This window comes from Fukomys damarensis, unplaced genomic scaffold, assembly GCF_012274545.1.
Source record: "Fukomys damarensis isolate Sample0158 unplaced genomic scaffold, DMR_v1.0_HiC HiC_scaffold_16, whole genome shotgun sequence".
Classification (NCBI taxonomy): Eukaryota; Metazoa; Chordata; class Mammalia; order Rodentia; family Bathyergidae; genus Fukomys; species Fukomys damarensis.
Genome location: NW_022900928.1, coordinates 76,665,166 through 76,690,720, shown reverse-complemented (window position 1 = coordinate 76,690,720; position 25,555 = coordinate 76,665,166). Strand labels below are relative to the sequence as shown.

At 45.5% G+C, this 25,555-nt stretch overlaps 1 protein-coding gene across 4 annotated transcripts in view; it reads right to left on the bottom strand.

Annotated features, from left to right (window-relative positions):
- Fli1 (Fli-1 proto-oncogene, ETS transcription factor) overlaps positions 1–25,555 on the bottom strand; it is a 126,686-nt gene that overhangs the window by 42,933 nt on the left and 58,198 nt on the right. For all 4 annotated transcript variants that reach the window (XM_010616556.3, XM_010616558.3, XM_010616561.3 and 1 more), the window contains 2 exons: positions 12,958–13,169; positions 1,799–1,953 (listed from right to left, as the gene is read on the bottom strand). In XM_010616556.3, coding sequence (XP_010614858.1) covers positions 1,799–1,953; positions 12,958–13,169 — 367 coding nt within the window. The remainder of the gene's footprint in view (positions 1–1,798; positions 1,954–12,957; positions 13,170–25,555) is intronic.

Below are 25,555 nucleotides of genomic sequence, written 5' to 3'. Positions count from 1 at the left end.
AGAGGAAGCCAAAATGTCTGAGGATCACACTTAAAGGTCTTGGCAGTGGTAAATAATGGGACAAATTCATAGCTTATGAATTCATTAAATGAAGTACTTTAAGAACAGTTTGATATGAATTTACACTGCTTTCATTATTACTGCTATGGTTACCTTGGCCCACTGAAGCCCAGACATTTTGCTATTGCATTTTAACACTATTTAAGGGTGCAAGGATCAACTAAGCAGTCTGCTCTCTTTCCGTGTGCCCTCCCAATAACTCCCAAAATGTAATGGTGTCAACAAGTTGACTCAGAGTCCATCTCTGGTTCCTGGGTACTCCAGACCCTCCAGATTTCCTTCTTGTGCTAGTAGCTGAGATGTAGCTATTCTTTGTGTGTGTGTGTGTGTGTGTGTGTGCGCACATGGTGATTCTGGATAAGCTAAGGCCTGGTGATGCTTGACTTTGCCTGGGGAGCACGTTTTCCCACCATGTCAGTTTCAGTATCGTTTCACTGTGTGTGAGTTCACAGAAGATGCACCCGGGCTACGTAGCACCACCTGGTTTCCAGAGGAAGATGGGAGACCAGACCAGACATCCAGTGACATAAGTAAAGTAATGCAGCTGAAGCACTCTACACAATGCCTGGCACCTGGACAGCACTCAAAAACTATTCTTCTATAAGCCCATCCACTTGGTGAAGAAGGGACTTGAACAGCTTTAAGTCCTACAGGGTGCAGAACAATTCTGATATGCGCCTCCTCTCCTGCCTCACCCTTCCCCGCTCTGGCCACCCCGTACCATATTGAATGTGGCCTAGAACCTTACAGATGCAGCTGGACTCCTAGGGGATGCTGAGTCGCAGCTTTCTAACGCAAATACATGCCCTCAGCCGAGGAAACGGGGCTGTCACAAAGCCAGTCTTTAGATCAATGAACAAGTTCCTTTGGATTACTTCATAGAGATGTCTGATCCCCTGTTTTAAGACACAACTGTATTTACACTTTTGCAAATGGCAATAGTCAACCTCTTGGGTGAAGCTATTTTGTTAGGATAAGTTTTAGTCTCTGCCCTGTTATTCACTTGGTTTGAGATTTGGACATTCTTGCCCTTCTGCCTGGCACCAACTCTACAAAGGGCAGTTTTCAGACTCTATTTGTGCGCAGGGGGCTCAGCTTGCTGTTGCTAGCTGGGGCAGTGTCCGGCCAATGGGCTGAAGCACGGAACAGTGGCTTTATTTTCTGTAACCAAAAGCACCACTACCTAGGAAAAAGAGGCTATTTTTATATAATGACAAAATTTGTGGCACACATGTGGAGGCGTTCCATTTGTTAAATATAGTTATTTCTATTTTAAAACTGAAAGCACTGGCTGTAATTTTGGAAAGGTGGGACCCAGCAGATGCCAGGAAGTGTATGCCTGAAGGGAAAGGCAGATATCAGCAGCTGGTCTCCTCCTTGAAGTCAGGGACAGCCAGGTCTGGGAGTTCATGGGTCTCCTCAGGGTGGAGGTGGCCTCACCTCTGCTCCCTGGGCCAGCTTCATGCCAGAGGACTAGGCCACTGATGCAGTCTGAGGTGATTTCTGTTTGAGAGCAAGGCATCTGGAGGCTGCACTTTAAGGTTCTGGTGGTGTTTGGGATCCTTTCTTGTATGGCAGCTAGGAAGTCAGGTAAGGTGAGCAGCTTTCTGAGTTTTGCATTTCCATAGAGACTGGGTACTAGGGAAGGGTTGGATGTCCCCTGAGGCAGGTCTAGCCTCCTCCTGCACCCCCATCATGGCAATGTGAATGGCAGCCAGGCAGCCTGGTTCACGCGTACCTGCAGGCACAATAACTCTGCGCTCGTTGGTGGTCATGTTGGGAGGAGGGGGGCCGTTCTTCTCATCCATGTAGCTGTTGTAGTTCATGGGGTTGGACTCGCCTCCACCCACTAGCTTGCTGCATTTGCTCACACTGCAGTCCACTGGAGACTCCCTGGAGAGAGAAAAAACAAAGCCCAGAGGAAATCATCACTTCAGGGGAGGGCCTCAGAAAGGCAGGCCAGGCAGCTACTCCCAGCCCCACCTGGCATGATGATGATGACCCTATTGCCATCTTCCATGCTGCCACCAGAGCTTTCTGCAAATCCCAACCCAATTCTGTAATTACAGCACTGAAAAATGTTTAGCAGCTCTTTGGTGAACATCTCTGCATGGCCTTGCAGCCCACCCCATCCCACAGCAGCATGTAGTTTTAGCCTGATTGCCAGGCAACTGTACTTCCTTGCTAGTCAAGGCCACTAGATCACTTTCTGCACAGCAGCACAGCACATGGTGTCTGCCTTGGTTATAGAACTTTCACACTGTGATGGTGAGCTTGGCATGTGTCCTCCCATAAGAAATTATTTCTTGAGATGGTGTCATTATTCTTTGTTTAACCTCCAGTACTACGTGGTGTTGAGCTTGGCATGTGTCCTCCCATAAGAAATTATTTCTTGAGATGGTGTCATTATTCTTTGTTTAACCTCCAGTACCCTACGTGGTGCCTTTCCTAGGAAGAAAAATCTTCTCTCAGCAAGCTATGAGTGCATTTGTTGTACACTGTTTGTTCTATTTGAATCCCCTGACAATTCTCCTAGATGGGCACAACAAGTGTTACTATCTTCTTTTCATGGTTAAGGAAATCAATAAACTGGAGTGACTGGCCCAGAGTTACATAGCTAGTAAAGGTAGATGCAGGTCGGGGGTGTAGCTCAGTGGTAAAGCACTCATTGAGCATGGTTTAATCCCCAGCACTGAAAAAACTTTAAAAAGGAGATTTAGGACTCGGGTACATAGTGTTAAACTTCTCTATCACAGCCCAAACCTCTTATGTACAAGGAGGTAAAGGAGGAATCAAATCCAGGAACTGCAGCCTAAAAGATAGATTGTGGACCTCGAAGTATTTTGCAGCTTTGACCACCAAGTTCACAGGAGATATAATATGAAACCGCATAAAGGAGACAGAAAATGACCCTACTTGGTCTCAAATGACACACAACTTAGAAACTGGTATTTTGTAGTATTGGTGACTGAGGTATTGACTAGAAAGTTGGGTTGACACAGCTGTGGGGTCACCTGGTGCTCTAGAGGTGCAAGCAGCATAACCCATCTCCCTCAGGCCAGCAGCATTGGCTTTGCAGCAAGCCCAGGGACAGTGCCATCTTGCCCTGAACAGCTCCTGCTAGGCATTGGTAGCAGTAGCAAAGGAGAGCCCTGCAAGGCCATGCAGGGGCTGCAGCCACAGTTACAGAGCAGGAAGCATCCACTCTGCAGCCTGGGAGACAGCCAGCTCTCCCAAGAGCTCCAAACCAGGCCTTGAGACCAGGGAGGTCAGATAAGGTTCAGATTACAACCTTCCAGCTATGAGCCGCCAACCTCTCCGGACATTCCAGAGGCCTGGTCGCTGCCCTCTGTCACTCTGCCATGGGCAGAAACAAACCACCACCAAGAGGCCTTAAGGAGCAGGGCCACACTAGCTAGGGACCCACCCATCCCACAGCAGGGAATAGTCACTAACCCAGGAGGAGAGGGAACAGCCCAGTGCTTCTCTGCTCAGGCAGGGTGGGGAGGCCTGAGCACATTCAATAAAGAAAATTAAATGAATTTGTTTCTTAATCTGAAAGGAAAAAAATATTGAAGATCACTTATCATAGCTGGGAGATAAATGCTCCACTGAGATATTAGAAGTCAGACGGTAATTTTTTCCTGATGTCTTACAGAGGGGAACATGGCTTGAAAATGAAAATAAGATGTATAACTTACACATGTTAGAATTTAAGGTTTTACTATTCGCCTACTGTTTTTCCAGGCAGAGAACCAAGAACCAGCCGTCAGAGTCCCAGATTGCTGACGGTTTAATGTCCCCATGGCAGTGGAGGGGAGGCAGTAGCACATCAGGGCTTTTCACCAGCGCTTGGCCCTTTGGCTCCTGCTGCTGAAGGACTTGGCCTGAGATGAAGCAGCCCCAGGCAGACCCAGAGCCTCTGTCTGCCTTGAGCTGGCCATGCACACCAGCCTTGCCTGCCTGCGGCTAACCACGTGTATGTGTGCATTTGTGCGCATGCTCACATACAAACACACCCACACTCCACCACACACACAGAAACACATACACACATTCCACACGTGACACACAGGCACAACATGAACATGCACACACTCCAACAGACTCTAGCTCACACATACGAGCACATATACATACATGTGCCCCACACCACACAAGCCACACATACACAATGCAAATATCCACACACTTCAAGAAGCACAGTCCACCACAAATGCACAGTGTACAGTATAGATACGGATACACACTCCACTACACATAATGCACACACAATGCAAATGTGCATACACAAGCCTACATAGTTTCGCCCGTGTATACACGAACTTTCATACAGTGGGCCCACATACACCCACCGCACAATACACACACATACACACGTATGGCTCACTACACACCTGTGCCCATACAATAGAAGCAAGCACATACACATTCACATGCACATGGGCATACATACACTACACCACACAAGACACACATGCACAGAGGTGCACACAGGAGCACACCCATAGCCTACCACATACATGTGTGTGCTCATGCTCCACAAGTGCAGAGAGATGCACTCACACATGTGCTTACATACACACCACCACTGTCCGGTAGCCTTTCGCAGTTGTGAAACCATCCAAGTACCAGAGGAGTCTGGAGAATCAAGTTGGCCTGCAACCAAGGCAGCCAAGTGGTGATTCGCTGGAAGAAGTTGGGAGAGGGTGGGGCCGAATGACATACACAGCCCCTGGAGCACATCCAGAGCCAGACACTCTAGGCTGGATCCACAGATTCCCCCCCTTACAAATATCAGGGAGGTGAGTCTTGAAAAACTTTTTCACATCAGCTGGACCTGTGGGTATTTCTGAGTCCAAAATTACCCTTGCCATGCCAAGAAATCTGGACTTTGGGACCACGTGGACAAAGTAACCCTTAATGGCCCATGGCCTGAGTGGCAGGCATGGGTGCCATAGCCAGTTACTGGTGCCAGGAGCAGAAGAAACAAACTTGAAAAGATGAGACATTTGGTAAAGCCTGCCTGATGCAAGTCCTCATAAGCAGAGAGGCCTGGGGGCTGCCCGGGTTAGAGCGCAGAGGAGTGGAGTTCTCTTGGTTCTGCTGGGCAGGAAGAGGCTGGGGCTGTGCAGCGGGTAGAAGCCACTGCTCACTCCAGCACATGGAAGGTCTAGCTGTTCCTCCCTTCTCCCTTCCCAGACGTGCGTATGCTTGCACCCCAGCCAGGCCTGCGATCTGTCTGGCTGTCCCTTGAAGAGGTATTCTCTGGAATAAGGCCCTGTTCCTGATGCTACACCTTTGCTACGACCTGTCCCTTGAAGAGGTATTCTCTGGAATAAGGCCCTGTTCCTGATGCTACACCTTTGTGCTAAGACCTGCAAAGGGGTGTCCTTAGGGAGAAACCCACCCACACACCCTGGACCACTGCACTGGCCTGTTTGTGAGGAAGAAGGGAAGCATACCTCTCTGATGGCCCACCAGACTTGCCTCCGCTCTTTGTGCCTCCACCAGACAGTGCGGCTATGGGCTCACGGCCGTGCTGGGGGTGGGTACAGGTGAAGCCCAGCATAAAAGCTGCTCTTAAATGAGGCAGCTGGCGCCTGTGAAGAGGGCTCCAGGAAAACAAGAGGGAGGGGAGGAGGGGGGCACGGGTGGGGAGAGGTTTTGCCATTCAGCTTGCCTACACTGCGGCTAATTTGTATTGAGACATGTGCTTGCAGCTTGCAAGGGGTTGGGGCCCAGAAGCAGCTGATAGCACTGGGACAGGTGACAGGAGGGCTGGGGGCCTCCACAATAGAGCAGAAAGAAGGTAGTGGTTCCAGAGTATAACTCAGAGTCTCTTAATCTCAGGGAAATCACAGCACCATCGGTCACGGCAAACATGGTGAGGGTCCTGCAGTGCTAGTTCTTTATTGTCACCAATAGACATAAGCTTTTTGCCTCCACTTCTATTTTTGTGTGTTCAGTCAACATTGTTTTTAAAAAGACTGCTTGGTTCCTAGACTATTGGTGACTGTTGAGTGTGGTGGTCCAGGCCCATAAAACCAGCTACTGGGAAGGCTAAAGCAGAATTGCAAGTCCTAGGATTGCCTGGGCTATGTAACAAGACAACGATTCAAAATAAAATAGAAAAAGTGCTAGGGGATGCAACTCATTGGCAGCACCACCCTTCATTCAGCCCCCAGGACTGAGGAGGATGGGGGTGAGGAATGGGCTACTGATTTTCAAAAGTGCCCTGAAATTTTTAAGCCTTTGAAAACAAGGCATCAAGTCTTGAAGTCTGGTTAATAGATTGCCAGGACTTCTAAAAGTTACCCACTTAAACTATACAAATAAAACTATACTTAAACGATATATCTTCTGTACCTTCCCACTCACCTCAGAGGAGCTGAACGCAAGGTAAATCATCAGCTACACAGATCTGCAGCCAAACCATCAGGGGACACCCAGTACTCAAGCAGGTACCAGCAGGTTCCAAGGCCTCACCAGAGCCAGAGTTGCATTAGGACCTTCAGTGTGTTTTCCACATGGCAACAAGCACATTGTACAATTACTCAGCTTGTATTACTTAGGATTTCTGTAGTGTCCCTGTATAGATGTGACTTTTTTGTGTTTGCAAAGTAAATGTAATATGTTAAGAGCAAATTTCAAGGAAAGAAAATACAAAATGAAGCTCTCACCCTAAGCTCCTTGTTAATTTTGTCTTCATGCTTACTGGATACTGACAGCTGTTCCAGAATTCTGAGTGAGGTCCCCCCAGGTCATGTGTGGCATGTCTTCTACTACTCGTTTCAGTACATGGGGATGTGGGAAGGTGCTAAACAGAGGCATTTAGAGAGAGGTACAACTACAGGGTGTATGGAGCTGGTCTTTCTGAGTGGAATGTGAGTCCAGTACCCTCTCATACTATTGGCCATGCAGGGAGTGTCAGGCAGGCTGAGTTGGAGCTCAGGTCCTGAATGGCAGGGAAGTCCTGTGTTTCTCCTCTCTAAATTGATAATTCTTGCTCTCATGGGATGCTTGCCCCAGTGCTCGTGGTTGAGACAGGATGCAGCTGAGAGTTATTTACAGACCACAACTTGGATCAAGTTGCTGAAGTCTATATCCAACCCAGAACCTATAGGCCATGCTGTTTCACAGGCAACCCAGCCTACCAGATTCAACCACAACAGGAAGATGGGAAGAGAGAGTGAAAACCTCCCGTGACACAGGCAGACTTGCTCTGAGCTCCTCAGACCTCAGTCTCTCCACTTGACCCTTTGCCCTACTCCAGATGGCTTGCTGCTGGGATCAAAAGCAAGAAAATCTTCAGGCACCCAAGTGCCTCCTTCCTACCAGAGACACACATATCTATGGGACAGCCAATAAGCACCAAGAAGTATTGCTTCTCGGCCTTTTGGCTAAGATGAAGTGTAGCACCAAGAAGTAACTCAGAAACCTATGTTTATCAGAGATTATGGTATAAATGCACTGTTAATCACAACACTTTCTGGCCCAGCAATGTCCAATCTAATTAGATTGTGAGTCACAAACATGAGAGACATAGATCATTCTAAACTTTCTAGTAGGTATGTTTAAAAAAATTCAAAACCAAATGAAAAGAATTTTAATAATACTTAAAATATATTTACATTTTAACTCAATACAGATGAAATGAGACCATTTCATCATAATCAGTAGTCAATGGATGTTTTACATTTTTTTTCCTCATATTAAGTCTTCTAAATTCAGGGTGTATATTACAGGTAGAGCAATGTCAAGCGACCAGTCACTTTTCCAGTGCTTGGTAGCAGCTGGGGCTGGTGCCTCTTGCATTGGACAGCACTGGCCCCACAAGCCAGAAAGCCCTAAGTTATCTACCCTGCTTCGATTTTCTCATCTGAAGTTAGGAACCATTAAAACAGCTTTCCTACCTTTTGTGTTATGGTGAATTTGCCCTATGAAGACAATCAAATCATATGTAAGTAACACAGTGCAATCATCAGTACTACTCAGGAAATAGAAGAAACACAGGGTTCATGATGAGCAATTTAAATAGCTTGGCATTTATTTCTCCATGTCATTTCTTTTGCATAATTAAATAATAGGGCTTGACATGGTTCCATGTTAAGCAAAGGCATCTTTCTAAAGGTTCTTGCTTCCTGCTCCCCCTAGTCCAGATGACACTTCAGTGATTCGATAATATTTATTGAGCACTGGCCACTGCTGTGCCTAACCTCGTTGACTCTGAGTCCACTAGATCATCTTTGTTTCCCCAAGGATGGGGGGAAAACGTCAGTCTTTCTGAACCTACTTTGTCACCTGCTCGTGGTCAGAGTCAGGGTGGGGGAATGGAAGCAGAGGCTGCTATTTTGCATCCAGAGCCAGGTAAATGGTCAGCTGGCTCACAGACATATTTGCACAGCCCTCTCCAGCTTGCTTCTAGGGTGACCAGAGCCAGGCCTGAGCTGGCAAGTGGGCTTTGAAAAATCCATTGCCCTGGGGGACCTTCTTTGGCCAGAATTAGCATCCTAAGCAAGTGAGGCTTCTCTGGGAGCAGGGGAGGGATGGGGAGCCCGGAAGTGCAGCCTTCTTGAGGGCCAACCCTGGGTCCACAGAGCAGGGTCTCTGCCCTGGCTGTTCACTAACTACAAATTGAGCATTCCAAACCTGAAAATCCAAGACCAGAAATGCTACAAAACCTAAAACTTCCCAAGTGCCAACCTAAGGCTGTGAACAGAAAATTTCACCTCTGACCTCGTGTGACAGATTGCTGTCAAAACACAGATTCATTAAAGATATTATAGTAAAGCAGAAAGGATGAACAACTGGGATCTCATCTTATTAAAAAGCTTATGCACTGCAATGAAACCATCAACAGAACTAAGAGACAACCTACAATGTGGAAAAAAATTTTTACCAGCTGTTCCTCAGACCAAGGACTATTATCTAGAGTATATAAAGAACTCAAAACAACCAGCCCGCCCAAATATAAAGACCCAATTCAAAAATGGGCATCTGAAATGAACAGACATTTCTCAAAGACATAAAAACAAGTAAATATAAAAAAAATGTCCCACATCACTGGTCATTTGAGAGGTACAGATGAAAACAATTCTGAGATTCTACCTCACCCCACAAAGAATGGCTGCTATCAAGAAATCAAATAATAACAAAGGTTGGCAGGGTTGTAGAGAGAAAGGAACCCTTCTCCATTGTTGGTGGGAGTGCAGACAGTGCAACCACTATGGAGGTCAATATGGAGATACCTCAAAGAGCTGGGACTAGTGGTTCCATTTGACCCAGCCATCCCTCTGCTGGGTATCTTTCCAAAAGAATTAAAAGAATCCTGTCACAGAGATATATGCACACTTATGTTTATAGCGGCACAGATTATAATAGCTATAACTTGGAAAGAGCCCATTTGCCCATAAGTTGGAGACTGGATAAAGAAGATTTGGTTTTCCTATAAAATAGAATACTACTCAGCAATAAAGAATGATAAATTACAGTCATTCATAGGAAAATGGATACATATTGAGGATATACTCTTAAGTGAAATAAATAAGTCACACATGTGTAAATACTGAATAGTTTCTCTGGTGTGAATAAACTATAATGGTACATAAGATCCTAATGATATGATGGATAATGTAAAATAGGAAGAAAGGGGCTAAAGGTGTAGAGAAAGTGGGAAGGGTAGGGGAAAGCTAATAAGGGAAAAGAAAAAAATATGAGAAAATGAAAAAATGGAAATGAAGTGTTTGTAAAGGGGGAGGGAGGAGGGGTGAAGGGAGGGCAGGGACAAGGGGAGAAAATGAGAACCAAGACCTGTCATGTAGAGGTACAAGATCCCAAAAATGAATGTAACTGTACTGTATACCTAAAATGTACCAATAAACTCAATGAGGAAAAAAATATTATAGTAAATTACCTTCAGTTTATATGTATAAGAGATATAGGAAATTTAAATGAATTTTATGTTTAGGCTTGGGTCTCATCCCCAAGCCCTGTCATTATGTGCCTGGAAATATTCTAAAATCTGAAAAAATTTGACATCTGAGACATCTCTGCTCTTAATCATTTCAGATGAAGGATTCTCATCCTGTACCTGTATGACTGTATACAAACAACTTCACCTTTGAGTCTGTTCAGTTTTTTATTTAACTCCTATTCACACAGCATGTGTAATGTAGGCCCTGTTCAAAAGCCCCACCCACATCTTAGCGAGGGAGATGACAAGAGCTGAGGAGAACAATCTTAGCAGGACGCAGCGTGGTGAAGGGTGCTGTTTTAGATGGGGTGATCAGGGAAGGCCTCTGAAGAGGTGGTGTTCAGGAAAGATCTGACATTCATGAAGGACAGTCATGTGATTAGACAGTGCAGAAATGTTCCAGAAAAAAGGAACCCAAGGCAGGAGACTGTGAGACAGAAGTGTGCTTGGGAATTCAGAAGCAGCCGATCTCGTGTGGCTGGAGTCAGGGTAGAGATGAGCTTGGAGGTATTAGGCAGGATGTGGGAGGAGTGGCAGGATTTTACGGTTTGTACTAAGCCATTGAGGGGTTTTGATCAAGAGGGCTAAATATTTTTAAAGGATGACTCTGGTTGTTTGCTGGAGAACAGACATGCAATGATGGAGAACCTTTTAGAGCTTTCAATGATACAAACAGTCTGCTGCAGCACTCGGGCCATAAGTTTGCCACCACTGGACTAGACGACAATGACAGAATGTGTTGCCACTCAAACAGCCTGGTGCAGATGGAAGTACTGGGCTAGAGCGGGGAGCAGAGGTCAGATTCAAGCTACAACAGATCGACGGAATTGAGATTTGAGACCAGAAAAGGAACTCCTTATCACCAGGGCAATTTGGAAGCCATTGTTGAACAAGCCTGCTCATTGGCAGATGTTGGCAGAAATGAGAGCATGACATGACGTAAAAACACAAAATATAGGCAAAGAGGGAAGGGCAGAAAGATACCCAAGGAATTTCAAAACCTGTGTCAGGTGCCAACATTACTTCCCCATCAAAGTCCAGTGTGCCTTTCTCGGTAATAATGGAGTTACATTATCCACCTCTGAGGAGAGTGGTGGGGGTGAGAGATAAAAGAACATGGAAAAGTGTTTCATAAACATTTCATAAATATGTTCTGTACCATTGTTAGGGACTACTGCATCACCATTATTCTCTCTGTGGAAAGAAATGCATTTGAGGAGCCTCTGGCTCAGAACCTCCTTGCCTTCCTGTAACCCCAGAATCCAGGAAAGGCGACTGAGGCCCAGTCTCTGCTTTTGGTCAGCGGGACTGAGGCAGGGCTGGGGTTTCCCACAAGAACAGGCAGATATGAGGCAGCTGCTATGGAAAAGCTCTCCCTCCCAGCCACCACCTCCTTCCCTCCTTCTCTCTTCTCTTCCTGGTCTCATTTCCTCTGTGACTCTTCACATACACAGTTAAAACCCTTCAAGATGGTTTGGAACCTAAATTCCAGCCACAAAATATTATCTAAGTTTTGGTTTCCAAAGCCCAGTAAGCATTTTTGTCTAGATGTTGTACTGATTGCTCACAGTGATGTCCACAGGGAGCACTGGTATCTCTCCCCAAAGCATCTTATCTTCCACCCTCCTAAGGCTGCTAACAATATCACCCTTCTTCAAAACCTCCAGACTCAGGTGTTCTCTGATTCTTTGTTCTCACTTGCCCCCCTCTTCAATATTTATTCATCTAAGCCCGGTGAATTGTCTCTGTGATATGTCCCTTACATATTGATCCTTTTATAATTTCCTTTATCAGTACCATCACCCTAGCTCGTAACTTTATTTCTTTTTTTCGGTACTGGGGATTGAACTCAGGTCCTTGCACTTCTGAGGCAGGCAGCGGAACCACTGAGCTAAATCTCAGGCCCATAATTTTGTTTCTTATCTTGTTAATTTATCTTTCTGAATTTCTGTCCCTACCCTCTGTGCATGACAATTGTCATATTACTAGCCCTGAATGACAGCTGTAGTGATAATCCATAGAGCTGGTCTCTCTGCCTATGGAATAAATGGTCTCTTTTTTTTGCTTGGCAGTCAGGACCCCGTCTTGCTTTTTTTCTTTATCTTCTTGTGCTTTAGGCCCAGGGGATTGTCTGAAAATCCACTGGGAATTATCAGGTAATAATGAGCTAATGTTTTCTCTCTTCCAAGCCTTGTCCATAATGACCACTATCACTTTTGAGCCTTTTCTGAGAGCTTTTTCTGGGTCATTTTCCTGCAGTACTAGAATTAAGCCAGGAGAGAGGTGAATCATCCAGCCCTGGCATGGGTGCAGGAAGCTGGGCCTCAGAAGGAGTTGGATAATTTGTGCAAAATGCAGAGGCAGGACCTGAAACCCAAGCTACCTGTCCATAAGCCTGGGCTCTTTTATGCTTCTGTGATTTTTCTCTCCCTGGATTCTCCTCTTGCTATTTCTTAAGCAAAGTCTTCCTTGCTCTGGATATCTTTCCTAATTTTTTTCATGCGTACTTTCCTCCTCCCTGGCACAGTTCACTCCACACATCTGCCTTTCTCCACCATTGATAGGTAAATAGTTTTGTCATCTTTGCTCTCATGAGACCCACTCACACACGTTAAGTATCTTCAACTGCACAAAGACTATCTTATTGCTAAGTTATTCCCCAGAGGGGCTGGGCCTGGGCTTGGCTGGACACAAACAGATATTTGATGCGTGTATAAGGACTCAGACCTGAATTGAACCTGGCTATGTCTAGATTAGAGTGAAGGTGGGCTTCCTGACCCTTCTTGCCCCACCATTCTTGGGACCAACACAAGCTCCCGGGTCCAGCACCACAGCTCTGATTCCCAGCAGCTACTTACTAGGAATCTGTGTGACTTGGTTGCCTGGACTGGAACTGTCCCCGCACAGCCTGCAAAGCTTACCTGGATCCATTCATGTGGTCATACTCCCTCTTGACGTTGACCCTCACTGGCTGATTGATCCATTCCTGCTGCGGTGGGATGGGATTGATTTTGTGGGGCTGCCCGTAGTCAGGACTCCCCGAAGCGGTCATGTCGGCCTTGGGGAGATGGGCCGCCGCTCCGTAGGCTGAGTCAAAGAGGGACTGGTCGTCGCTCACCACAGACAGAGCCTCCTACAAGGCCAGAGAATAGACAAAATGTTCAATGTCACTCTTCCCCCAAGTATGTGGCTCTCTCACTTTGAGCTGGCAGGGTGGCTCAGGGCTGCCAGGGACAGCTTGCCCGGAAGCTGCACATGTGCCATAGTTGACTGATTCATACCCCAGGGGCAGTTCTACCCACATGCAAACTTGATCAGCTCTTTGTAGGTGACCCTGCAGAGGAGGGTGTTTGGGCAGTGGAGCAGGAATGCAAGCTCCACTGAAATGGATTCACTTGTGGAGTCTGGAGGATGAGGACCCAAGAAGGAGGTTACACAGTATATGGAGTGTGGCATTGGAGTGGGGCTTGAGTGCTGGGCTCTTTTAGGTGTAAGTGCTAATGTCTATCATTAGTTACAAGAAGTAGTCAAACTAGGATCTGAAGCCAGTGAGACCCACCTAGAGCAGTCGTCTAGCTCAAGGTCACATAAGGGAAGGGTGGTACTAAGGGATGTGACCAGGTCAATTTCAGTTTCCTTGTCTGTAAACAGGAATAATAATAGCTTTTTCACAGTTGCTAGCTGAATTAAATGAGGTCTGCTCCTAATGCGCTGCTTATACAAAACACTCAGCAGTTTCCTGAGGGGCTCTCTGTGGCATATACTACAGATCTCTGTGTGCTACAGATCTTAATTTTGATGATTTAGCCGAAGAAGGCCCTGGGAGACATGGTACATGGAGAGGCGCCAAGGTGCTGTCAGGATAAGACACTTCTATGCCAAGCTGTGGTCTACCCACTCACACTGTCCCATCATCTGACTCAGGGTTGGCTTTGGGAGAGCATAGATTAAGAAAGGAAGCCTTGCACTTTCCAGAGATCTCTTAACAATAAAAGCATGAGGCCATGATTTTCCTCTTATTCCAAGTCATATTACATCACAGGGACCTAAAGTCACAGGCTGGGGTACAGCATCTACTACAGTCATGAAATTATGCCAAATTAAGTTTACCAGTTTTCAGGAAAAAAGGTGGCAATTCATAATAGATTTATAATTTGTATAATCTTTAACTATATACTATGCAATTGTGAAGAAGAGATGGAATAATCTGCGAAAAGTGCTTACACAACTGGCACAGAGCAAGTGATACTCAGTAAATGTTAGCAGTGATGACTATCAGTGTTCAGACAAAGATTAACTCGGGCTACCTATTAGACTGGATGTGCCCTCTCCTAAAATCAGTGTTGAAATCCTAAATCCAGTACTTTAGACTATGTCTGTGTTTGGGGGCTAGGGCCTTGAAAGGGGTGAGTAAATAGAAATAAGGCTACAAGGTGGACCCTAATCCAGTCTGACTACAATTGATATGGGAAAAGGAGATCTAGACAGTTAGAGACACCATGGCTGTGTGTGCACAGAGGGGTGACAGGAAGAGAACGGGGAGAGACCACTGTCTGAAAATTTGGGGGAGGAACCTTAGAGGAAATCAATCCTGCCAGCAACTTGATCTTGGACCTCAGTCACCAGAACTGTGAGCACATAAAATTGTGCTATTTAGACCACTCAGCCTGTGGCATGCTTTGGCTTCCCTAGAAAACATATGTGCCACCTTTGCTTAAAAATATAATAATAAATGAATCATGCCTGCTAAATTTGAGCTTTCTTGACATTCCTCACACAATTCACATTCCTGCCCCCAAATGCCTCTTCCAAAACTAATGCCCTGCATGTGCGTAGGTGTCTCCTTATTCAGACCTAAGATCTGCCAGCATCTTTCATGGTCTAGCTGTTGCCCTTGAGTGAAGCTCAGGAGAAAGCTGTGATGCTCAGGACCAGTTGGCTTTTGGTTATTACATCCACTCTCTACTTCAGTTAGAGATCAACCTCAGTTTCATATCTCACAAAAATTTTGATCTGTTACGTGGGCACAAAGTGTTATGGTTTCAAGTTGAAGTGTAGCATTATAACCTTTCAGAGGGCTGAGCCTAAATCTTTGAAGTTCCTTGGGTTCCACACAATGGAGCTCCTAGAATCCTTAAGTGTCCTTTGAATAACAGAGGGGGAAAACCATCCCCATGGTTCTGTTATAAAATAAGAGAACATTTAAAGCATCAGGCATTGTCTTTTCTTTCAGGGAATCAACATTTTTGGTTTACTACATATAAATCTCAGAGTTTCCAGTAAGATAATCTCCTCCATCTCATTCCTCTATGTCAGGGGAGAATACAATAGAAAAGCAGAGGCAAAGAGGGCTGGAGGCACAACTGAACATGGAAATGCTTGGAAAAAAAGGCAATAGGACCCTACAATCATTATCACCGAAGAGGATGAGCCAACAAACAAGAGAAGGCCAAAATGCCAAGTCTAAAAGGACACACAGATGGTGAAACACAGCTTCACAGCACAAAAGACTGCAACAGAAAGCAGAGGAGGCTGGGCTTCTGGGGCAAACCTAGAGAGAGACTTGTTAAGACTACTGCTGTCATCTGGCACAGTCCTCACTCCAAGGGCTCACTGGCTGTCAACCATAGCAATGCATTCTCAGCCTCTAGATTTCTAAGAACACAGCTTCACCTTATCTGCCCATCCTGACATTTCATGGCTTCCTCTTGCTACAATTTCTATCCTCTTCTAAGCATTTCATTGCTGGAACAAAATACTGACATCCACCACTGAAAGAATGAGCATGGTTTTATTTTGGTGCATGGTTCCAGTCCATGTCTGACTAGCTCCAAAGCAGAAAGATGGTGGAAGGGTGTGGTAAAGCATCGTTGTTGTTTGCTTCATGGTAACTGAGAAGCAGAGCATAGGGTAAAAGCCAGGAAGGAAGGGGCCAGGTACCAGATATAGTCCACAAGGTCACACTCCTAGGACCCACCTCCTCCAACCAGCCCTGCCTCCTAGTAGCCCATTTAGCTATGAAGTCACTAGAGGCCTCACAATCCAATCACCTCTCCAGGACTCTCTTCACCCAGCCAAGCTGCCAATCAAGATTAATGGGCACACTACTCTCCCTGCTCCCCTAAACAAGATCTACTCATTTATACCTCTGGGTCTTGGATTTTGTTGGCCCTTTTGCAGGAGTCTCGTCTTTTTCCTTTCATCCTATCACACAGTCAGTCCTTGCCATTGCTTGAAGAACACAAAGTTTTTCTCACTCCATTAAACTTTCTCTTAAAATGCTCTTTGATTTCTTTGAGCTTTTAAAAGCCTGGTTGAGAGTATTGCTTGGGTACAGACACAGGCAAGCACACACACAGAGACCCGCAGACACAGACACATGCACAATTTGCAACCATTAACAGACAAAGGGCTTCTCCCCTATAACAGTGTATAGGAAAGAATTGGTAGGAGATTCAGGCTGGAAAAAGAAAGATGAATAAAAATGTTTCCCTCTCTGGTTTGAGGGACTGAATCAGAAATTTTAATCTAGTTGGGGGAAATTGCTGAGGGTGTCAAAGTGGAAATAAAAGTCTGGGGATAGCAGGCCCCAATGAGCTGATCTGGATCCTAAAGGAGAATTTGAGTTGAGGAGAGCATTCTTACTGCTGTAAGGAAATAGTGCCCCTTTTGCCCCTCAAGCCCAGCAAAGATTTTAGCAAATACATTGTCACATTATCTGGCAGGGCTCAGGCACAGGTGCCGCTGTCACCAGGTGAGGGGCGGCTGAGCCTGTAGACATTTTCCACACACTTGCAGCTTGCTACAAAGTGTAGTTTACTACTTTTATGTGTACGTTAGAAACCTTTTCACTTACACTCTTAAAACTTTTAGCAGTTTAAAATTAAACTCTTACTTGTGCTTATATCTCTTTCTAGGAATGAGCACATTTCTGGTGCTCAAGAACATTCCACTGATCAGTAGTTGATTAGCATTTAACTTTGTTTTTGGCAAGATGGACTGGGGATACAAAGAGAATCAACATTCAAATTCACAAACCATTCATTCTCAGAGAAGCTAAATTCTTTTAGTTTTTAAGCACTTTGCTTTTCTTATGGACTAGAGACATGGATGATTTCATTCAGAGAAGACAAGTTACTCTGGAAAAGGTCTACCCTGTCCATGTTGCTTTAAATCATGCTACATGAAAACAGACTTCAAAGGGAGCAAGGTGGGAGACATGGGCTCCCTAGCCCTGGGTGGTGCTCAGCTCTGGGATTTCTTCTGCCCTACTACTAGCCACTCTGAAGGAAAATCCTGCACTAGCTTGGTAATTAGATCCTTAGAGGCACCTTTCCATTGCTGAATGCTTGTAAACCTAGGTCTGTAGGTTAGGATGCTCTGGTCCCTCAGCCAGTGAGCTCCACACCCAGAGCAGAGGGTAGCATGTGGCCCCTGCTCCAAGAAGGGCAGTGTCCCACCACATTAGTACCCAAAGGCACCCTTTCCCAGAGAACACCAGCAAGGAGAACTACTCAGGGTGGCAGCCTGAGTTCTGAGCTAAAGCAGATAGTTCACTTTTGCCCACAGAAATGCTTTCTTCCCACAGGGCCCTCTTGGCCCAGGAAACCAGATGCTGTCTACCACCAGGGTTGCATGTGTCCTGGGGAGTACTCTCTTCCTTACCTAGTTTTGGTAAAGTGCTTTGAGCACATCACTTATCACTAACAGTACACCCTGTGTTATCATTATAGAAAACAAACAGAGTCGGGAATTAGCAAAGTACTTATTAAATGCACACTGTTTATGTGAGCAACCTAATCCGCCTAGCAATTTTATGAGAGATGTACTATCCATTTTACAAAGATGAGAAAGTGAGCCAGGGATTTAGCTCAGTGGTTCCACCACTCACTGCAAGTGCAAGAACCCAAGTTCAATACCCAGTACCAAAAGAGAAAATGGATGTTCAGAGAAGTGAAATAACTTACTCATTTGCACAGGAACCGACTGTGAACTGGGATTCAAATCCAAGTCTACTGCCTGGGCAGGTAACCATCAACATTTGCTGATCCTGTCCTCCCAGTTAGACCACAAGCTCTTTGTGGGTAACTTTTGTGTTTATCATAACTTAAGCAACCTTTGGAGCCTCAGTGATTTAACTGCTGATCTTAACTCCAGTGGGTCCATGGGTGTCTCATACAATGTACTTCTATGATAGGAGCTTTCTCTCCTTGTCTATAGAATGGGGACAATAATAATCCTAACCTGGTAAATTTTTAAGCAAGGATGAAAATGCGATAGTCTAAGTAAAGTGCCAAAATCAAATACTTAGATTTCTTAAATTTAAATACTTAAAATTAAATCTTTAAATACTTAAAAAATTAAAATACAAAAAACAAAGGTCAATGCCAGGAAATGGCCTCAGAATCACTGGGTTGAAGAGGGTTAGGGAGAAGTTTAAGGAAAGCTAGAGACCTACTTCCTTCCCCACTATGTTGGTTATCTAAAGATCAGTTGCCTAAGGACAAGCAATTGCCTCTCTGTCTTCTGGAATGGGGATACCTTTCTCCCCATACCCTCGTACATTATAGCTCCAGGTTTTCTGGCCCTTGGATTCCAGATATGCATTGGTGGATGCCTGGGTTCTCAGGCTTTTGGATTTAGACTATGCCAAGCCACTAGTTCTCCAGTGTGCAGGTGGCCTCTCATAGGACTTCTCAGCCTCCTTAACTGTGTGAGCCAATTTCCTTATATAGCCCCCCTTCCTATCATCCATCTCTCCATCCATCCCCATCTCCTACTGGAGTCATTTCTCAGGTGAGCCCTAATTCAAATGGACACCTGGTTCAAGAGGAGCAATCAATACTTTTTCTGCCAAGAACATGGATTTGGGCCAATATAAATGAGCCTGTTTCCACTGTGTGCCTGACCAATACATGGGCCAGGTCAGAATATGTGAGTAGGTTGTACTCCTTCTTTTGCATGGCTGAAGAAGTCTAGAAGGCTGGCATATGGACAGGAGGGCCAAGGCTATCACGTAGAGAGGAGAGATGGACATCAGAGAGGTGAAGAGGCCGCTGATTGGCTCCCTGCCTTTCTTCTCAGAGTTGCTAGGCTCCTGCCCTAGGCTTTGGGGACCTGTTTTGTGATTCCAGAAAAGCCCCTGTTGCTCTTGAAATCTCCTTCTTTCTTAAACTAGCTTCAGTTTGACTAATCTCCGTATCATCCTTCATAAACATCAGGTGCATCTTTCAGGACTGTACAAACGTCCCTGCACGAAGTCTTCCTTGACCCTGGCAGGTGTACACAATTTCCTGCCCGAGAGTCCTGCACAGCCCACTCAAGCTGCACCACCACAGTCATTTCACATCACCCTACCACCACCATCTGCCACTGCTGTCCCTGGGCTTGGGGGCATCATTGGTTTTGTGATTACCCTGGAACCCTCAGGTTGCAGGACAATGCCCTGTTCACACCTCCTCTCCCAATGCCCTGAATAGCACCTGGTAACTACTAGGTGCTCAATAGATACATCTGAATGAATGAGTCTGTGAGATAGTAAATTAATGAATAGGAAAATCACTCCAATCTTATGCCAACTCTCATGCAATTTTGTGGCTTCAAATTGCTTTCAATTGCATGTAAGAATTAGTATGCGAACGCCACAGCAGTGGAGCTCCTTGTCACTGGAGTGGCTCTGCCCCTGAGTGCAGGGGCTCACCCAGCATGTCGGAGCTCAGGGTGCTTGAAGGTGTTTGGGTTGCAAAAATGTATACTTTATCTTTCTGTAACTTCTTGTCCATAGAAGCTGATTTTCTAAATATTAATGTAATTGTTATTTGCATATTCTTTCTAAGAAAACCTACAGAAGGTGATCATGTGGCCATTTGGAAAGAGTTATGGCCATCTAGTTTGTCCTATTCCTACCTTGTTAATGCTCTCCTAAGTAAAGTAGATGGTGCCTATTTTTCTTCTTGCTTTCATCATCTTGGAAAGATTTTATATCTCTGACAGCATCTGCCTCTTTGCTGAATAGGACTTCTCTCTTTCTCTACCTGAACTTCTTTTCCCCCCATACCCTTGCTTTCCTGTTCCTCATTCTTTCTGACCAGGAGCAGCTGGAAAATTCTTTGCCTTGGCTCTGGCTGAGGCAAAAGGCAAAAGAATGTCTGATTCTACTAACACCTGCCGTAGATGTTTACTGAGTAGTTGCTATGTCTTTCCTTTTCAAAATTTGTTAGAAATAGACTTGGATTCCATGTCAAACAATGATCTCTTGTCAAAGGTTCAGAATTAGCAGGTTTGGTGATAATAGTTGGATTCTGAAATGTGAATCCATCGAACTTCTAAACAGAGCCTATTTCACTCTTCATTTTAAACCAGAAATGTTCCCTTGCAGGTTCAGCCCTCTCTGTCTCTCTGGCTTCTGAGTTCAGGCCTCTAGGTGGCATAGACAAAGCTCTGGTCATGCAAAGGAGGAAAAAAGCATCTACTGCCAAAGTAGTGAGACTAGTAGCTATCTGCCATTGACTTACATTGCTGTTCCTACAGCATATGTTATTGAATATCAAAAGAATACCCTGTGTATGTTGGTGAATTCAGTAAATGAAATTTTGCTTATTTTGGAATTTGTTGCACATATGTGTTATGTAAATCCTTCTTTCTTTCTTCTCAGATGAGTCTTCTAACTTTTGTTTTCTTGGGTAAAGCCATATTAGTCTCCCTGTGCCCATCAGTTGAGTGGTGGGGTCGTGGTCAGAATAATGCCTGACACACAGTACCCTGGATAACATTAATAATGACCAACAGGTGCATCTCCAAACAGCTCAGCTAAAGCAAAGGTAGAAAAGCATACAGAATGCCAACAGAGAGTGCACCAAGGACCTCCTCATTCTACTATGGAATACACAATCTTCTAACATTGTCCTACATACTGGAAAGACACAAATAGGAATCCGAGGGAAGTGTTTGAAGGAGGAGAAGTCTCAGGAACCTTCATGGAGGGGAGATGTTTTCCTTTATTAATCCTTATACTTGGGCTAATCTTTTATTTCCAGCACAGAGAATGAGTCAGGACATGGGGCCTGAGAAGCACTAATTTTCCATGGTTCTTTCTCCTTTTTATCCTCCCCTGTCCTGCCTTGAATTTCCCCAGAACAGTTTTCTGTGGCTGATGAGCTTTACTGGAGGTGGTGGGTGAAAAGAATGTCAAAAGCAACCAGACCAAGTTCCCTCCTGCTGCTGCTGCTGCTGCTGCTGCTGCTGCTGCTGCTGCTGCTGCTGCTGCTGCTGCTGCTGCTGCTGCTGCTGCTGCTGCTGCTGCTGCTGCTGCTCCTCAGTGGAGCCACATAGCTGCTCCTACACCCAGGCTCTGGAAAGCTAATCTCTGTGTATCCGTTATCCAGGGTCACGACGGGGAGCACACGAGTTTGGCTTTTTATTACATTCTTTGCATAATGACACGAAGTCCCTTCTCTTGCTAGCTTAAGAGCATACAAAATGCAGACAAGACTGTTGGGGGTGCCGCCTTCTTTGCTTTGGGAATGCAGCAACCTCCCGCAGTGGGACGAGCACTTGCCTGAAGTGGGGCCACCTCCCAGGCATGACTGAAGTTCCAAGACAGCAAGGCTGCTGCTGCTGTTAGCTAGGGAGAGCCTTTGCTTTCACTGCCTTCTTCATTACCAGCCATGTACCCATTTCTTGCCCATTATTTCCATACTCTAGGGGGCACAGGGATAAAGGGAAAAGAAGGTAAATTTTATGGGGAGTTGGATAAAGAAGAAGGAAACATCAGTCAGTCACTAAGTACAAGTGAAAGTTCTTTTGACAGGGGATAGTTGTACTTTGCTCAAATGCCCACTGCTCTATTTCCAAATGTGTACCTCTCCCTATCAAGGGGAAGAGTTATATCCCTTCCTCTTGACCTAGATGGGACTTTTTGATTGCTCCCACGAATGGAATGTCATGCAAGTGGCCTTGCCTGACTTCCAAGGCTAGATAATAGCAGGCAGTACTATTTCCACCTGCTTCTCATTCTTTCATGGGATTTAGTCCTTGGAAAGGAGCCACTGGTGGCAGGATGCCAGATCCAACCCAAGCAGAAGACCCATACAGCCCCAGGTCTTCCAGTGACTGTCTCGCCACATTGAGCACCTGACTGCCAAGCTTACACTCACCCCAAAACCATTTCCAATTTTCCCTCTCTAACCCTAGGCTGCACGTAACAAGGCCAAATCTGCCTCCGAGTCTCAGAGAACCTGGATGATTTGTAAAGTCACCTTACTGAACACCAGTTCCCCCTGCAAGCTGTCCCTCCTCCTCTGCTATAGTTTGGATATTTCCCCCAAAGCTCATGCTCTGGAGACTTAATCTCCAGTGTGACAGCGCTGAGAGGCAGGACTGTTAAAAGGGTATTTAAAAGGAATGGATGAATGTCTTTATTGCTGAGGTGAGCTTGTGATATAAGCAGAGTACATTTCCCCTGAACTTTCCTCCCCTCCCCCATACATGCACTCCCTTTCCTTTCCATCATCTTTCATGAGATGCTGCAGCATAAAGCCTGCACCAGATGCGGCTCCTTGATTTTGGACCTCCCAGTCTCCAGAACCATAAACCCAAGGCATATCTACTCATTATAATTACCCAGCCAGTTGCATTCTGTTCTGAGACTCAGAGGCAGATTTGGCCTTGCTACATGCAGCACAAACAGGCTGAGACACCCTTGCTGTCCCTGTCATTGCCGTGTACAGGAAAGGGGGTTTCTGTAGTGGATGACCCAGAAAAAGGCAACCAGCCTAGTTCCCGGATGATGGAATCAGAATCCTTTGCACATGAAAGTACTTTATTTAATGAGGTCTAATAAATTAAGGGACTGAGCTCAAATGAGTTCAGAGCACAGGCTGAGTTTCCAGGGGCACGACACATGAGAGAATCCAGAGCCATGGGCTCCCAAAAGATGCTTCTCCAGGTCTCTGTGGGTGAGTGTGTACCTTTGCCTGTTGACTTTTGAGTTTTCACAGTCATATTTGACTGTAACCACATTTAAAGGGCATCTCTAAAGATCAAAGTTAAACTCTCCTCCTACAGAGGGTGATTTTACGGCTGAAAGAAAAAAAGTGCTGAATGTGGAAACTCACAGAAAGGGGGAATAGAAGATTCATCTGAGTTCCAAGAAGAGGGAAATATGTTTTACTTTCTGTTTCTTTACAGTGGGTCTGGCCACTCAGCACTCTACTCTTTCCTGATGACCAGGGAAACGGAGAAGGTTTGGAGATGCTCTATTTGACCATCTGAGGACCAGGTAATAACGTAAGGGGGACCTGTGGGGAACCCCAGTGACAAAGGGACAGGGAAGAGTGTGGGTAGGATGCAGAGCTTGTTAAGATGAAGAAGCTTTGATGTTCTCTTCTGATTGCCTTGCCTGTCCTGATGAGCAGAAGGGGTTAAGCAAAAGCTCTCCTGCACACAGGAGTGATAATAAAAACAGAAGTTCCAACCATCAAAACAAAACCCAGGTACCTTAAACAGGGCCAGCCAGGGAGGAATGCAGTCTGAAAAATCTACCCAAGTATTCCAGCAGAAGTGGTTTCCTGCACACTTTTGCTCTGAGACTCTACTCTGCCTGATTTCACCATGGTGACCCCTGTACCAGTTATTTAAAATACTGAAATACTGTGTGAAGTGGTTCAGGTATTTCTCTCCTCCAAAACTCATGTTGTATAACCCAACCTTGACATAATATGCTAATGGTACTGGAGGTGTGGCCCTTGGGAGATAGTCAGGATTGGATGGGGACATGAGGGTGGGACTCCCCTAATCATCTGCAGCTGCTCCATTAGAAAAGAAGAGACACTCACTTCTACCCCATTGCTCTGTCTGACCACATGAGATTTTACACTGCCTTAGAAATCTGCAGCAAGGTCCACATCAGATCTGAGCAGAGGCTGACACCCTGCTGTCAGAGGTCCCAGCCTCCCAGCCTCCAGAAACACGAGCTAATGAAACCTCCATCCTTTATAAACTGCCCATTCCGGGGTATTCAGATATAGCATCAGAAAATGGACCAAGACACTATCAGACAGGGGGCTAAATTGCTGCTATTTTGAGTCCCCTTCTCTCTGAATTCCATCCTGGGACAACTGAAGGTCAATGACTGGCACAGTGAGTCTCCCAGGACCCTGCTCTAAGACAAAAGTTGAGTGCCTTGGTGTCTGTGCTATATGGGCTACAGATTTAAATGTGTCCCTGACCTGGACAAGGGTTTTCTCATACCAGTGGCAGTGCTGAGGCTGGGGAGATATGGGCTGGCAGCAGCCTGTTCCCCACAGAGGATCCTGGTCATGTTTGTTACAGTCAAGGTTCAAAGGGTTCAAAAGGAAGCAAGCCCCTTTATTGCTCTCTTTACTGAGGAAGGTGATGCTGCTAAAATCTGTTGCAACAAAAATCACCAGCTATCAGCTAGATCAATGCAAAGCTTTATTGGCTGTGCACATTTGGGCACATTATCTAAACTGTTGGTTCCTGAATATTTAAAACTACCTCTTCGTGAAAGTTTTATGCTTTTTTTTTTTTTTTTTTTTTTTTTGGTACGGGGGTTTGACTTTGGGTTTTTTTTTTTTTTTTTTTTTTTTTTTTTTTTGGTACAGGGGATTGAACTTGGGGATTTCATGCTTCTGGAGGATGATAAATGCCCAGACTTCACTGACCACAGAAGGCTGAAAGCTTGGGAAGAGTGTTCACTTTAGAGAGCGACTGCCATGATCCTTCATAGTCTAGATTTCACCCACTGCAGGGATGATGAGAAGCCTGGGCACCAGGATAAAGGTCCTGAGCCTTGTTATTGCTTGAGACAGAGGCCTCTAGAAGTTCCTGCGAGGTCTGGGCTTGATGGGTCTGCCCATGGGTGACAAAGGAAGGGTGGGAGTGAAGCCCTTCAGATCAGAAAGGATGGGCTCCCCAAGGGGGACAAACAGACACTTGTCTACCAGGGGTTAAGATAGCAATTTTGTCCTGATCCCTGGGGAGAGGAGGAAGGGTACGTGACCTGTTCCCCTGGTATCTCTTTGACTCCTAGAGTCATGGGAACTTTATTCTCTTTTTTCTGGCTCTCTGAAGAGAGGAACTACATGCATCTTATTCATTATTTTCATCACCAGCTGATTGCATATTTTCTGGCACTTAGTAGGTTTGTCATCAATGATTTTGATGAGTAAAGACCTCAGAGCATGATGGGAAATGCAGCCGCTCCCTCCCCGGACTGCAGTCCTCTCCCCAGTCCGGTTTCCCTGTCTCTGGGCTATAAGCAATTCTGAGGAAGCCTTGACCCTGGCATCCTCACTCTAGCCTTGCACCTTTTCTTTTAACTGTTCCCATGCTGTGACTAGTTTCTCATTTAAAATTAAACACAAAGCCACTCTCAGCTCCCTCTAAATAGCCCCTTGAGGTCTGGTTCCTAGAAACTTTGATCTTATCCAACAGTTTCCTCACACTTCAGTTGTTGAGACAGTCAGAGTCCTCAGAATCACAGGAAGCCCAGGAGGA